The 14,813-nt window shown below is 55.5% G+C and overlaps 1 protein-coding gene across 6 annotated transcripts in view; it reads right to left on the bottom strand.

Annotated features, from left to right (window-relative positions):
* Window positions 1-14,813, bottom strand: part of TNS1 (tensin 1) — a 220,232-nt gene that overhangs the window by 5,648 nt on the left and 199,771 nt on the right. For all 6 annotated transcript variants that reach the window (XM_088022031.1, XM_088022033.1, XM_088022032.1 and 3 more), the window contains 7 exons: window positions 11,021-11,219; window positions 7,326-8,392; window positions 4,131-4,217; window positions 3,246-3,377; window positions 2,796-2,888; window positions 2,103-2,180; window positions 211-282 (listed from right to left, as the gene is read on the bottom strand). In XM_088022031.1, coding sequence (XP_087878157.1) covers window positions 211-282; window positions 2,103-2,180; window positions 2,796-2,888; window positions 3,246-3,377; window positions 4,131-4,217; window positions 7,326-8,392; window positions 11,021-11,219 — 1,728 coding nt within the window. The remainder of the gene's footprint in view (window positions 1-210; window positions 283-2,102; window positions 2,181-2,795; window positions 2,889-3,245; window positions 3,378-4,130; window positions 4,218-7,325; window positions 8,393-11,020; window positions 11,220-14,813) is intronic.

Below are 14,813 nucleotides of genomic sequence, written 5' to 3'. Positions count from 1 at the left end.
AAAGAGGAGTCAGGGGGGCCAGAGTGGGTGGGGATGACACACCAAGTTATCTCTCGGGGGAGAAGGAGTTGATGAATTTTAGGCCAGCCTCCGGCCAGGCATCCACACAGAGAAATGTGGACAGCCCAGAGATATTTGGGTCTGCAGGAGGGGACACTGCAGGCAAGAGGAGAGGCCTGGGCGGGTACCCGGTCTGGGGTGGCCACTCACCTGCCCCTTGCTTCAGCAGATCAGTGGTGGAGTTGGCAGGGCCCGAGCTATCTTTCGATTCATCTGTGGGGTCTGAGACAAAAATTTAATTCAGCTGGTAATTAAAACTCTAGAGCTGGAAAGCAGCACACGTTTGGCTGGGCCTCAGGCAAGCTCTGCAAATACTTTGTGCAACGGATACTGCTTTTCATAACAGGCCCCAGCAGTTGGCACATGTGTGTCCAGGCTTAACATTCCAACGATGACTGTAAGTGTGCAGCACACGGGTTGAGAGCTCTGGGGTCCAACAGTGTGGGGCTCAGAGCCTTGCCCCAGCATCTGCCAAGTATCTATAAAATGGAGATGCAATCGTACCCATTTTGTTGGGGCTTTGAAGATGCGCCCCACCCCCGTACAGCGCGAGCCCAGTGCTTGGCATAAAGCAGGTCTTCAAGTGGCAATGGGTGTCACTGTTGTCATTGTGCATGGATGTGTCTTTGTGCAGATCAATGAATGCCCTACATCATCAAGCCCTTAATGCAGCACAACTACAATTTCAATATTAATGAGAACTGAGTATTGTCTGTACCAGTGTTTCTCAGACTTTGGAGTGCAGGCTTTTTAAAACACAGATTGCTGAGCCCCACCCCAGAGTTTCTGAGTAGGTGGGGTTGAGAGTATTTGCATTTTTAACAAGTTCCCTGGGGTGCCAATGCAGCAGGTCTGGGAACCATACTTTGAGAAGCACTGTTTTATACAATGTAAATATCAAACAGTTTTATAATCGCTAAACTACTTTCATAAATTTCATAGAACTATAATTTAGTTGGTGTCCAAATTGCAGGGTTAATAATGCTACTTAAGTTGTATTTGAACTTTTAAACTAATAACGTTGGTCAATTATCATTAATAATTCAATGAATTGAGTTGGATATATAGAAATTATCAAATAATATTGGGGATTTTGTGTGTGGGCATAACCCCAGGAGCTCCAAGAGAAACTGGAAGAAAGTCCCAGAGACACTTCTGAATATCCTAGTTTTAAACAGAGAGGATGGGAAGAAGGGACCCAGGTTCCAGTTCCTAGACCTCAAGGTCAGGGCCGAGCATAATCCCCCTCACGTGGGCCTCGTACGTGGGGCCGGGTGGCAGAAGCCTATACTGTGAAGGGTTTTGGATGTCCATCTGCCATCCTCCAAAGCTGGAATACTTCTCTAAAGGAAGCTAGACTCTCCTTCGCCGGGCCCAGGGTCCCCCTCAAATTCTCACCTATATGTCCTGAGGCTCTCAGGTTCCATTTATACTTCCCACAGTCAGCAGGCCTTGCTCTTCCCATCAGTTCTGCACCCCCCCAGAGAACACCCTCACAGCCAAGCGGACTGGAAACTCCGGGGACATCTTGGCCCCATTTCCTTCCCACGCCATGAGGCGCACAGCCACCTCTTCCTCTGAGTGCACTCCCTCCTCTTTACTCACACCAACCTCCAACCCCTGGGCAACACTCCCCACGACCTAAATCTGCCTTCCCCTTCCCCTCCCCTCAACCCCGCCCACCGATGTCCATCCCATCCTCCCCACACGCTCCTCCCATCACTGTCTCCTCCGGGGCTTATTCTGAAGATTGATGAAAGAATTCCTTAAAGCCACCAGAGAATTTTCCAGAACAATCTGGCAAGTCAATTATGTGTGTTCCTAGAGTTAAGTTTTTTAAAGAACTTTTCCTTTTTTTTTTTTTTTTTAATGGGTGGGTGCAGGGTTCGGGGGAAGGAGAGTAGTCTTGAATTTCCCCGGATTGGCAAAAGGACCCGTGTCCTCCAACACTGGCCCGTGTTCTGGCGTGGCTGGCTGAGCTGACACAAGGAGGAGGCCAGCTCAAAGATGTACTTGGAGAGCAAGGAGTCTCACGTTCCTACCTCGGTTTGGAATGACCAGCTTACAGGGCAGAGCCAGCGGAATGATGGAATGCTGGTAGACCAGGGCAGAGAGAGACCCTGTGGGAGGAGATGGCACGTCAGGACCAGTGTCCCTGGGAGCGGGCCAGGGCCCTGAGGAGCCCAGACACCCCACCCCGCTATCCGTAATCTCCAGCTTCTTTATCACCTCTCCCTCATCCCACCAATGAAGCTGAAAATCCACCCCCTCTTTGTTAGCAAGATCTCAGGGAGAAGGTTCCAGAGGCTCCCTCCAGCAGCCACAAGGTTTCTTTTCTAGAAAATTCCTCCCAACATTTCTCCTTAGTCCTTCCAGCTGCTAGGGCCCCTCTCAGGATGGTGCAGCCAAAGTATCAGAGAATCGTGGGATCAAATCCCAGCTCAGTCACTTATTAGCTCTGTGTTCCTTGGGTAAGTCTAGCTTAGTCCTGCCATGCAGGACTGTTATGAGACCAGAAGTAATATAAGGTTCCCAGATGGTGACTTTCACATCGTAGGGGGTGGTCGATATAGGCAGTTGTTATGGTTGTTATTCAGATTCTAATGGTAATGCATTTCAGTGGGGTGGGACAAATGCAGAAAAGCATGTGGCAAAGAGAAGCAGCCACAGTTCAGGGGACCGGGGACTGCCTGAGACTCTGTGCGGGTAGGCTGTGGAGGCGGGGGACAGCTCACCAAAGTTTGGTTCATTGGGGCACCCCTTGAGCTTGACTCCTCTGGGGCCGGTCTCGATCAGGAAATGTCTCACCAGCTCGTGGGTCATGTCCCCTGGATGAAGAGAAACACGGGAGGATGGAGCACTTTTCGTGGTGCCCTACCCAGCACCTGCCAATGGCACTCCATCCCTTCCCCACGTGCGGCTCTGAGTGGGACGGGTAGTATGGCCAGAACCCCCAGAATGGAGAGACCACGGCTCAAGCAAACACAACCACAGGGTCCCCATAATCCTGCTTCCCTGCGCTCTGACCCCAACCATCACCAGGCCCAGGACTCATCCTCCTGAAGAGTCTGACTCAGCGGGGACCAGCTCCCCTGCTGCTCTCGGGGTCCTTGGGCACCTCAGGCTCCGAGGACACGGGACAGAGCACATGGTCCGGAAGCCCTGCTAGAGGGGGGTGGGGCTACCTTTCTTATTCTGCTGCATAATGGTCGGAGGGGGAGAAGACACCTTCATGGCCAGCCCGTAGGCCCCTCGGAAGGAATGGCTGTCGCGGATGATGAAGGCCCCCGGCTCCTGGTCCTTGAGGAGTGTGATGGCTGCGGTTGGAAGCAGATGAGGAGAGAAGAGGCGAGAAGATGGTGATGGCCCTGGCCTTATTTAAGACTCACCAGGCCTATCGAATCTCGTTCTTTAGTTAGAATTTAAACACTCCTAAGGGTACTCCTCTGCTAGAGTAAGCAAGCGTCTTTTATGAATGGCCAGGTAGTAGATATTTCAGGCTCCACAGGCCGTGCAGCCTCTACCGTGAGGACCAGGCCCTGCCACGGCAGCCCCAAAGCAGCCACACAATACAGAAGCGAATTGACACGGTGCACTCCACTAAAACCATGGTTACACACAGGCAGCGGTCCGGATTCGAGCCCATTGCCAACGCCTGCCTTACATCCGCACGGACCAGCCTTGGGGGCCTGAAGTGGGCCTCATCTCCAGCCCCACGATCCCAACTCTGTTCTTTCCGTAAAATGTGCAAAAGTCTCCCACGTCACGTAGACAGAGGGCTAAGATTTGCTATTACCTTGGCTGGCCTTTTACTGTGCTTGGCAAATCCAGACTTGGCTGCTTTTAAGGACCCTTCATGGGTCTACAAATCCTGCTTCTGTCCTCCCACACTTCAGCCTGGGGAGGTGCCTCTTATGATCTGACCTTGATCCCGGCCCCTCTGTGTGACCACCACATACGGCAAAAAGGAGTGAGTCTGCTTGTGTTCTTGCCCGAGGAAGACATGGTGGGTGGCAGCCAGCTGTGACCTCTGACAGACCACAGGATGCTCGGTGGCACCCAGGACTCACCCTGCTCTCTGGAGATCTCAGGCTTGTACCAATACTTGGAAGTGTCCTGGACAAACTTCACTTTAGCCCGTGTCTCGGGGCTGTTGTCTAAAGAGAGATGAAGAGAGAGAAACAGTGTTAGGAGCTGAATTATAGCCCCCCAAGAAGGTCTGTTGGAGCCCTAACCACGGGTACCTGTGAATGTGACCTTATTTGGAAACAGGGTCTCTGCAGATGTCATTAAGGTAAGATGAAGTCGTGCTGGATTAGAGTGGGCCCCAGTCCAATATGACTGATGTCCTTATCCGAAGAGGGGAAGAGACAGAGAGACATGCGGGGAGGGTCATAAAGACGGAGAAAGAGACCGAGGGATGCATTTACAAGCCAAGGGACACCAAGGATTGGCAGCCACCACGAGAAGCTAAGAGGAAGGCCTGGAACAGACTCCGCCTCGAGCCTCCAGAAGGAACCAACCCTGCCAAAACCTTAATTTTGGACTTCTAGCCTCCAGCCCGGGAAGGCTTAAATTCTGTCGTCTTGAGCCACCACGTGGGTGGTACCTTGTCATGGTGGTCAAAGAAAACTAGCACAGAAAGGCAGCATCCTCACTGCTGGAAGGGACCTCGAGCAGCCTGCCCATCCTTCCCAATTCCCGCCAACCGTCGCACATCATGGAGCTGCTCTCCTGTCGAAAAGCCTGGCCCAGCAAATCTCACGGAGCTGAGGAAAGCCCCTCCTTCACCCTGTTCCTTCCTTTCCCCAGAAGATTTGGACTAAACCCTTCCTGTAGCTTCTCTCCCACAGGCTAAGGCACCCCACCTTCTGGCCTCTTTCGCCACAAGATGGATTTCCCAACTGTGTCAAAACAACCTCGAAGTTGAGGGAAGAAAGATACATTCCCATCACTTCTCCCCAAGCCCCCCCCCCCCGCCCACCCCCTAATGCCCTATACAGAGAGCCCGTGTTCTGCGTCACACACACAAAAATTCAGCCCTGCCCTGGAACAGAGGAGGACCTGCCCTGGAACAGAGGAGGGGGTAGCCTAGAGGCTATCTACTCTGAGTCATATACCTACCCCACTTCCCTGGCAAATGACCCTCACCCAGACCCTCTGCAGACCAGGGATGCCTTGTGGAACACTAGGTTCAGGAAGATGCTCGTAGAGCATCCAGTCCAACCACTTAACTTTACAAATGAGGGAAGTGAGGCTCAGAGAGGGAGAGGCTACCCAAATCGCACAGGTGGTTCTCAGAAAGGCTCCTGTTAAGACCTTCCCAGGTAAGGAAACACAGCCGCCAATTCCATGCTGGCTACACCTTCTCTTCCTTGTCTGGGTGTTAGGTTGTGTGGCCCTCACTCTCCAAGCTCTTCCTTCATCTTCTGGCACCAAAGAAACAAAAGGGGGGTTGGGGGAAGAGGAAGAAAGGAAGATTCCAACTGCACATGTTTCTTTGCTCTCCTTTCTTCAGAGAGAAGCTGGGACAGAGGGAGCTTGTGTTAATGCTGTGAAGCTGACGGCGTGGACCCGAGACACGAGTTAGACTGTGTGTCCAGCGCTTGGTCCATTTCGACTTGTCAGTTACACTGTGCTCGGCCCTGGGACCAGTGTCCAGAGGACAGCAAGGGGTAGGCTGGCCCCCTTTCCTGGCAGCTGTGCACGGAGGGGGGCCTCTGGGCTAGGCAGCTGGGCCATAAGTGCTCCTTGCTGCCTCTCTCTCTGCTCTGAAGCCCCAGGCCCCCACTGCTGCTGGGGCCTAATGAGCTGTCAGAGGCGGCTACAGCCCCATGTGCCTTCCTGTGTTGACTCCAATGGCTATTTTAAGCAGGGAAGATGGTGGGAAACAGGAAATGTCCCAACTACTAGAAGTTTTCCATACTCCAAGGAGAAGGGCTGGGAACCAGATGTCTCTGGTGGGCAGCAGGAAGCAGGGGCGTGCAGGGTCGCTGTAGGTGCCCCGGGTTGGCAGGCTCAGGGCAGGACCCGGGCAAGTCACACTGAGCATCTAGGCAGCTGGGGCCCACCCCAGGCTGCCCAAAACATTCTAAATCGTCCTCAAATGCCCCAGGAAGGCAGGGACCACTCGGCAATAGTCACATTTGAGGTCTGGCTGAGAGGCTGCAGATCAGCTGAGGCCTTGACTGTTGTGTTTAGATAATGAGCCCTCTACACGGAGGCAAAAAATGCCAAGTTCTGGTGATGAGTGAAGAATTCAGTGTGTGAACACACATGGGCTTCTGTGAAGCCGGGCCGGTTCACTGTCACGAACCAGATTCCGGGGAACGTGCCCAACCCCCGGCCTCGGCCCACAGTCCAGCCGGCTGCCTGATCTGTTATTAGTGATGTGTGCAGTGGGATCAAAAGGTAGGGACAGAGTGCTGTGGGCAGCCAAACATAGGAGGTCCAGGCTTGGAAGGCAGATTTTCAAGGTGATGCTAAATCACAAGTATGGAAACATGATAAGACAACTCTAATCATGCTTTAAGAGCACCAGCTTTAGGGTACGTGGGCCTAGATCAGAAGCCATTTATTAAGTGTGTAGCCCTGGACAAATGACTGAGTCTCTCTAAGCCTCAGTTTGCTCCTGCATAAACAGGGGGTCATAAGGGGGCGCCTAGGTGGCTCAGTCAGTTAAGCATCTGCCTTCGGCTCAGGTCATGATCCCAGGGTCCTGGGATTGAGTCACACATAGGGCTCCCTGCTCAGAGGAGAGCCTGCTTCTCCCTCTCCCTCTCTCCCTACCCCTGCTCGTGTTCTCTCTCTCTCAAATAAGTAGTAAAATCTTATAAAATACAATATAATACAATACAATACAATAAAATAAAATAAAACAGGGGCGATAATACCTACTGTGTCAGGCAGCCATGCAGATTAAAGAGCTCGTGCCTGGCTGAGAGCATGGCACGCAGCATGTGCTCAACAAGGGGCAGAAGCTAGGCTGGTGGGGATGATCATCGTTCCCAGTAAGGTCATCACTATTCTCCTCCTCTTCATCATCCTCATGGGCACCCACATCCTCATCACTGCCCCCACGCCCAGCACACTTACTTTGAGGACACCTCCACCTCCCATTATACAGACAAGGAGACTGAGGCCGAGAAGTCAGTGATCTGCTCAAGATTGTGTGCCAAAGAGACGGCAGAGCAGAGGCGGAGACAGATACCCTAACCAGCAGGCGATCTGTCAGGGTGGAGGCGGGAGCGGAAGGAGGGACTCACCTGGCATGGAGTACTTGGAGAAGTCGGGCAGGGTGTGCGAGAAGGAGACGGTGCTGCCCCCGCTGGGACTGGACATGCCACTGGCCACAGGCGAGGAGGACACCTTCCCATTGACGGTGGCGTAGTTGGGGAGGCTGCCTGCTCGGTCTCCCACGGACATCCTCCGCTTCTCAGGCAAGGCTGGTGTGGGGCTCCCTTGCCGGAAGGCAGCCGAATCGGGCGACGGGGAGGTGGCAGGGCTGCTCAGGCCCGGGTAGTAGGCAGGGGACACAGGGAAGGAGGGCGTGGAGGGAGCCTGGTAGCCGGAGGCACTGCTCTGCCGGGACAGCGTGGGTCTCGGGTCCTCGGGGGTGGAGTAGCCACCGCAGGCCACGTGCCGGTCCAGGCTGGGGCTGCCGGGAACCCCAGATCCAGACCCTGCCAGGTGCCGGCCCATGCTGGGGCTCCCAGGGCTGGCTATCGCGTTGCCATGGAGACCAGAGGCCAGGCTGCCTTGGTGTGCCCCAGGGTGCCGGCCCAGGCTGGGGCTTCCTGGAGTTGTGGCCACACTGCCGTGGAGGCCTGAAACCTGGTGGGCCCCGGGATGCCGGCCCAGGCTGGGGCTTCCCAGAGTGGTCGCTGCACTGCCCTGGGGGCTGGAGACCGTGCTACCGTGGAAACCAGTTCCTGCTGGACCCATCCCCTGGCGGTGGCTCAGACTGGGACTACCAGGGGCAGCCATGCTGGGGTTGATGGCCTGGCGGCCAAAGCCAGGACTGGGGGGGGTGTTGGTGCCCACGGTCCTGTGGCGAGCCTGAGGGCTCCCAGGCACCGTGTGGACGCCGGCCACGGTGAACTGAGACCGCGCCTGGCTTTCCGGGGCGCTGAATGGCTGAAGTGAGTAGTCGGGGTTGCTGTAGCTGCTGCCCGCAGGTGGGAGAGGAGAAGAGCTCTGGTAGCTTCTCTGTGCCGAAGGGCTGGGCTGGCCTAGGCTGCCGGAACGGAAGCCCGAATCCAGCAAAGGCTGGGTGGGTGTCCGGGGGCCCTGGTCGCTGCTTTCCCCGGATGGGAAACTCCCCACTGAAGTGCTAGAAAGAGAGGGGGCAGGGTAAGATGCCAAGGTGAAGGACAGGCTCTCCTTGAGCATGCAGCGCCCCCCCCCACCCCACCGCTAGTAACAACAGCAAGAGCTCTACGGGCGTGTTTGCTGGAATGTCACGACTTTTGCACGTCACCCTATGGAACCAGCAGAAGAGACGGAGGCTCAGAGAGGCGAAGCACTAAGCTCACAACCCACAGTAAAATACCAGGGTTCTAACTCAAATTGCATCTGATTTCAAAGCCCATGTTTCCTTCACTGCCCCTTGTTGTCTCCTAAACCACAAGTCAAAACAGGGGGGTCTCCTCTATGGAAACTGAAGATAGCCTCATGTCACCTCCAACATCACCGAAACAGAACACCAGGGAGGGGTCAAACCACCTGGCTCCTATTCCTACTGGGAGTATCCCGCCTTGACTCACTTTTCCCAGAATGCTATTATCGTCTTTGGACATGGAGAGTGCCGGAATTGGGCTTTCATTCCTGGATAGCTCCAAAAGGCAGACAACAAGTCTCACAGAAGGAGATTTCAACTTATTGTAAGGTCCGCTTTCCAGCCGTTGGATCTGCCACCAATTTAGCAAGCTGCCTCTCATAGTAATGAGACTCCTGTCATTAGCACTATTTAAGCAGAAGCTGACCAACTTCTGGACCTGAATGCTGTGGCTGGGGGATCTCCTCCTTTGGGAGGTTAGATTAGATGAGCTCAGAGGTCACTCCCCATTCTAAGACTCCAGTAAAAATCAGTTCAGAAGGGGCTGTCCCTGGGGAAATAGCCACAATCACCGATCCTCCTCTGAAGTTTTGTGCAAGTCTGTACAGCCGTGCAATGCAATGGCCCATCAGCTGGGAAACCCAGATGCTGGAAACCTGTTCAACTTTCCTCGTTCCCGTGGTGAACGAGGGGGTCTGGGTTAGATAACACTGATTCCTTCCAGACCCAAACTCCTACCCGTTGATGATATGGTAGGAGAGGCAAAGGTTGACAGGGACCCCACCTAAGCTGTGGCTGCAGGGAGGTAGCAGGGGGGCTCGGCAGCAGGAGCCCCCGGGCAGGGTGCAGAGGTGGAGGGGGCGGTGCTTACACAAGACGATGGCCCAAAGCCTGGAGCTACAGACTGGAAGGAGTCTCGAGGCCAGGTTGGATAAGCTCAGGTCGCTGGGGGACATGAGGTGGGGAGCCGGGCAAGAGCCAGGGGCAGGAAGCAGGTCATGGGCCAGGCCAAGAAAAAGTCTACCTCGAATCCCAGAAGGAGCTAGAGTGCAGTGCTATTCCTGGGACAGAATACCACGGACTCAGGAATGGGAGGATGTGTCAGGCGGAGCAGGGTGGGGTGGGGGCTGCTGACATGGAGTTCCGGAAGATTAATTCCACCAGGGAAATGCTAGCTTCCTGAGCCCTGAAAAGAGCCAACTCCACAGCAGGAGGAATTTGAGTGAGAAACAGTGAAAACCTCCTAAGGTTAGGGCTCCCTCAACAGGAGCAGCAGTGGCTAGCCAGGTTAGGAAAATCCCCCTTCCTTTAAAGGAAGAAATCACCTTCTGCCCACAAGCAGACTTCCCAAGAAACGGAGCCATCTGCCCTGTCCATAGGCTGGGGAGGGGGCGAGATGCACTGGGGGTGCATGCTCAGCTTGAGGTTCTCGAATTCTTAGAACGCAGAAGAACAACAGCCTCTGCTCACCGGGCCACCCCAACTCTGACCTGGGAGGGGCACACTGCGCTGGGCCAAGGGCCTAGGGCACACAGCAAACTCTGCACCGGGCCTGGCCTGTGACAATAGGAGGGGGTGGCTGGAGAGTTTCTGGGCCCCATCCACCTCCCCACCTGTAGTTGGGTGCCCTCAGCCCCACGGCACCAATAGGTCCACACCCCAGCCCTCTACCCTGGTTGTGCTGTTCCTTCTAGAATGCCAGTTCCCTCCTCCTCCTACACCTTTCAACAGCTGCTCATCCTTCTGGCCTCACCACAAATACCTCCAGCCCCCAGAAACCCTCTCTGCATCCCTAGCCAGAAACAACGGCCCCTCACCGGGAGCTCCCAGCCCTTATACGTCTGCTCTGGGTACATCTGACTGTCAGCCTGGGATGGGCAGGCACAGAGACACAGGCCCAGGGGAGAGGAGAGACGTGGGCTCTAGAACCAGACGCCTTTGGTCTGAATCCTATTTCTGCTACTGTTTAGCTGCAGGATCTTGAGCAAGCTACTTGGCTTCCCTGTGCCTCAGTTTCCTCTTCTGAAAAGTGGGACCATAAGAGTACTTACCTCTCCGGATTGCTGAGAGGATTAAATAAAATAACCAGATAAAGCATTTAACCCAGTGTCTGACACACCAGAAGCACTCACTACATAGTGATTGCCGCTGCTAGGTTTTGAACTCGGGGGGAGGCCTGGCTCACCACGGTGGCTCCCATTCCTTCCAGCACAGTTCTGGCCGGTGGGATCAAATTCAGCCTGGGAATTATAGCTCATCCACCCTCGCGCTCCCCGTGGGCTTTGGAACCCGGGATGCTCTCTCAGTGCGGTGGGCTCGTTTCCAAGGTACAGCGATCTGGATGTGATTTCTGCCCGTCCATGCTCTAGGCAGATCCAGGCCTGGACCCTCCTCCCCACTTACCTGTCAGCGCTGAGTATGGGGCTGCTGGTGGAGAGGGGGCTGGGGGAGACAAAGGAGCCTCCCAGGGTCCCGTTCCTCAGGGGCGTCTCATGGCCATAGGCCTGGGCAGCTGGGGCGCTAAAGCTCTTGGGCTCAGGGTCCTGAGCTCGGGGTCCAGCCACTGCTGTCCTCACCACCGACTCCACATAGCTCCGGGGCTCTGGAAGGGGGCAGAAGAGAGACTGAGATCTACAGGGGTGCAGTGTAGACCCCTCCCAACCTGTCCCCTGACAGGGGATTCCCCAGCCTGTGGGGACAGCCCCCAAAGGACAGCCAAGCATGCACAGGGCACTTCTGGGGTTCCAGCCAGCCCACGCCCATCCCACTTCCCAGTGTCTTGGAGAAGCTATGAGAGCCCCCACAGAACTTTTAACCGGGGCCTCACTCACAGAAGCTTCCCAGAAATGGACCCCAGCTTGGCCTCTGAACATAGTCATCATAGAATCTTCCCTCCTACAGCCAGGCACCCCATCTAGCTGCTTTTTCCTTCCTAGGTGCCCCCTGGCCCGGCTGGAGTCTGCTCTGCTGTGGACCGGGAGCTCCGGGCCAGCCTTGCCCATGTTCAGAACAGCTCCAGGCTTCCCATGGGCTCCACCCACGCCCAGAATCCAGAAACAGGCTTGCTGGCCTAGCAACAGGCCTGTGGCGGCGAGTCACGCCCAGCCCCTTCTACGCCAAGACACTCCCACCCACCTTGCCTGACACACTTAGCATTCCTCCCGAGACTGACATCATTATCCCTGCCTGGTGTTTAGAAGAGCCTAAGAACCCGGGGAGTTGGGGGACAAGGGCCAGAAAGGCCATTCTACAGGTAAGGATGCTGAGGCCTGGGGCGTGCAATGTGTGGAGGCACGACCAGGAGGAGATCTGACGCCCAGCCAGTGTCTGCCTGACCCTCCTCCCAGACCGCTGAGGCCAGGCCTGAAAGACTCTCAGGGCTACACAGAGAGAAACAGCAGGCCACTCCTGGCTTCTCCTGGGACACGATCAGGGATCGACGACGCTCCTACCACCTCCAAACCTGGCACTGCCCTGGCTGCCCCAAGTGGGACATGATCGGAGCCCAGCTCACACACTGACCCCAATCAGGGCATCTGCTGAAACCTGCCTGAGAAAGTGAAGAACCCGAGGGTGTGTGCTGTCCTGGGCAGCCCCTGGAGCTTTCACGGGCCAGGATTGTGTGACAGTGTGTGGGGATGGGGCACGGGGTGATGCACAGCCAGTCACCTCGGTGCCCGAAGCTGGCGTCCATATAGGCAGAGGTCAGCCTCACCAGAGGCCTCCTCAAAAGCCCCACCCAACCAGCCCGGGCCACCCACCCACCTCACAGAAGCCTCAGGCCACCCACTTTCACTCCAAAGGCATGGATTCTGTGTCCATCGTGCCCAAGGGCCCAGCCGGAGCCCGAAGAAGCTGCAGAGACCCTCTGGCCCGGTGCAGGCACACGTTTTATGAAAGATTCAATAGTAAATATTTCAGACCATTTAGGAGATGGTCTCTGTGGCAGCTAGCCAATGCTGCTTTGGGAGCACAAAAGCCATCATAGATAATTCATAAACAAAAGAGTGTGGCTGTGTTGCAATAAAACTTTCTTTACAAAAAGAGGCAGTGGGCCAGAATTGGCCACAGTTTGCTGACCCCTGATCTCACCCCTCTTCTTGGCCCAGAGAGGTAGAGAGATTTGCCCCAGAACACACAGCCAATGAGTGGCCAGAGACACTGGAACCACGGTCTCCTGACTTTCAATGCCGGCTCCTGGTGGCCTAGAGAAGGGCCACAGCCTCACGGGGACGCCGAGAGCTGGCGGCTACCCAGTCCTCCAGCACGTCGGCCAGAACTATTAATAATGATAAAAATAGCGAACAATTACATGAGGAAAGAAGGAGAATGTAAGTAGCTCACCCCATCACAGAGTACCAAGGGGCAGAGTTGGCCCAGGAATGCAGGCAGTCTGGCCCAGAGCCTGCCCCCTCGCCCACGGCGCACACACCGGCCAGCTAAAAATCAGGGAGCCAGTTTAGTCTTGGGGGGCTAGCTGTGTCCTTGCCATGAGACAAGGAGCCCACAGAAACGGCAATGGAGACGCAAAGCCAGAGTCCACGTTCCCCTCCCACTCCTCACCGTTCTGGGTCACTCTCCGAAAACTCCTCCTGTACCCTTCCAGGCTCCGGGCTTCACCTGCATGCCTGCAACACTCGGCGGCACCCCCTCTCTCCCACGGAGAGACAGCAAGGGATCCATCTGCTCCCCGGCCACCCCAGGCTCTTTGCTGATCTATATTCACAGCACCCCACACACACCGGGGCACACAGAGAGCCCCTATATGCATCTATCCTATAAGCTAGTAGATGCCTGACCTTCAGCCTCCAGCCCCACCCACACAGAGATGCATAATAACTAGGACCTGAGAGGCACACATTCCCTTTTCCCGTTCCCTAGAATTCGTGCTGACTCCAGAAGTTCGAGCTACGACCCCCGTGGATGATCCCTGGTCTGTGCTCTTCTACCCGTTGATGTCCTCCCGGTCCACTGTCCAGCCTGCTCTGCGTCCCTGCAGGCCAGTACTGACCACATCACCCGGACCCTCAGGTCCTAGGGCCCTGGAAGGCTTTGGCCTTTAGCCAATGGGAGGGACTGGCAGAAGTTGGGAGAGTGAGGAGAGAAGGTCAAGGTGTCAGTGGCTGCATCCCTCCACGCAAGACCGCAGCTCCGGTCAGGGATCCTCTCCTCCAGCTCTCTGCTTTTCTTCAGGTCTGGCGTGGGAATGGCTCCCTCCTCCTGCTAGGGATCACCCGGGGGTGCTTCACCATCCGTCACTGCTTTACCCAGACCTTTTAAATAGTCCATGAAACTATGTTGCCCCATAGAGTGAGCCATCTGTTTCCTACCAGGACCCAGGCCCAAACACTGGGTAAGCAATTCACAGTACCCTACACCCCACCTGTAAAAACAAAACAAAAAAAAAAAGTACACGTACCCCTTCTACCAACAGTAAAACTGAGATAAAGTGGGCCTCAGCACCCTGTCCCCTAGTCAGAACAGAGCCATGCCTGGGACCCGGGGATGCTGACTCCCATCGGGCCTGCTCGCCCTTAGACAAGGCTGCGTCCCCACTCACTGCTCCCGGCCCAAACGCAATAGCCTGAGCCCCAGGCCAGGGGCCTGCCTGTGGTTTGCACAGGGTGACGATGGGACGGCATGTTAGAAATTCTGGGGAGTCGGAAAGCCCAGGGTGGTCACATTTGTAAGGCATCAGTCTCATTACCCCCTTCCCCAGTGCCACCGGATCATGAGCCACAGAAAGCCAGGGGAGGACTGTCTGAACTCAGGGGGTAGGACCCCACCCCTGGAAGAAGCAGCAACTGCCTTCCTTCCCCCCGGCAGGAAAGAGTCCTTGAGCTCAGAGGCCAACCAGCCTCAGGGCTTTGCTCCTGGCCTAGCAGGATTTCAGTGACCCAGCCCACCGGGCCCTGCCCTCACCTGTTCACCTCCCTTCCCCGACCCCGCTGGGTGCATGACCATCCTCATGTCTGCTCGGCTAGTCTGCGACCATCTGTCATCCCTTCCTGGTCTACCAGGCCCACCCGGGGGTAGAGATGAACAAAGCCCTCTGTCTCCGTCTCTGTTTCTCATGAACCCGAAGCAGGAGGGACCTTTGGGAAATTACTTCCTTTCTTGAGTCCCTCTCCAGAACTGTTCAAAACCAACCTTTAAGGCCAAAAACTCAGTTTTCCCAAGTTTTCAGACTCGGGTA

Source organism: Eumetopias jubatus, unplaced genomic scaffold, assembly GCF_037043125.1.
Source record: "Eumetopias jubatus isolate StellerSeaLion01/CBP00866 unplaced genomic scaffold, mEumJub1_p1.0 scaffold_3, whole genome shotgun sequence".
NCBI classification, from domain to species: Eukaryota; Metazoa; Chordata; class Mammalia; order Carnivora; family Otariidae; genus Eumetopias; species Eumetopias jubatus.
The sequence above is the reverse complement of the archived record's forward strand: the minus strand, read 5'-3'. Positions and strand labels throughout refer to the sequence as shown.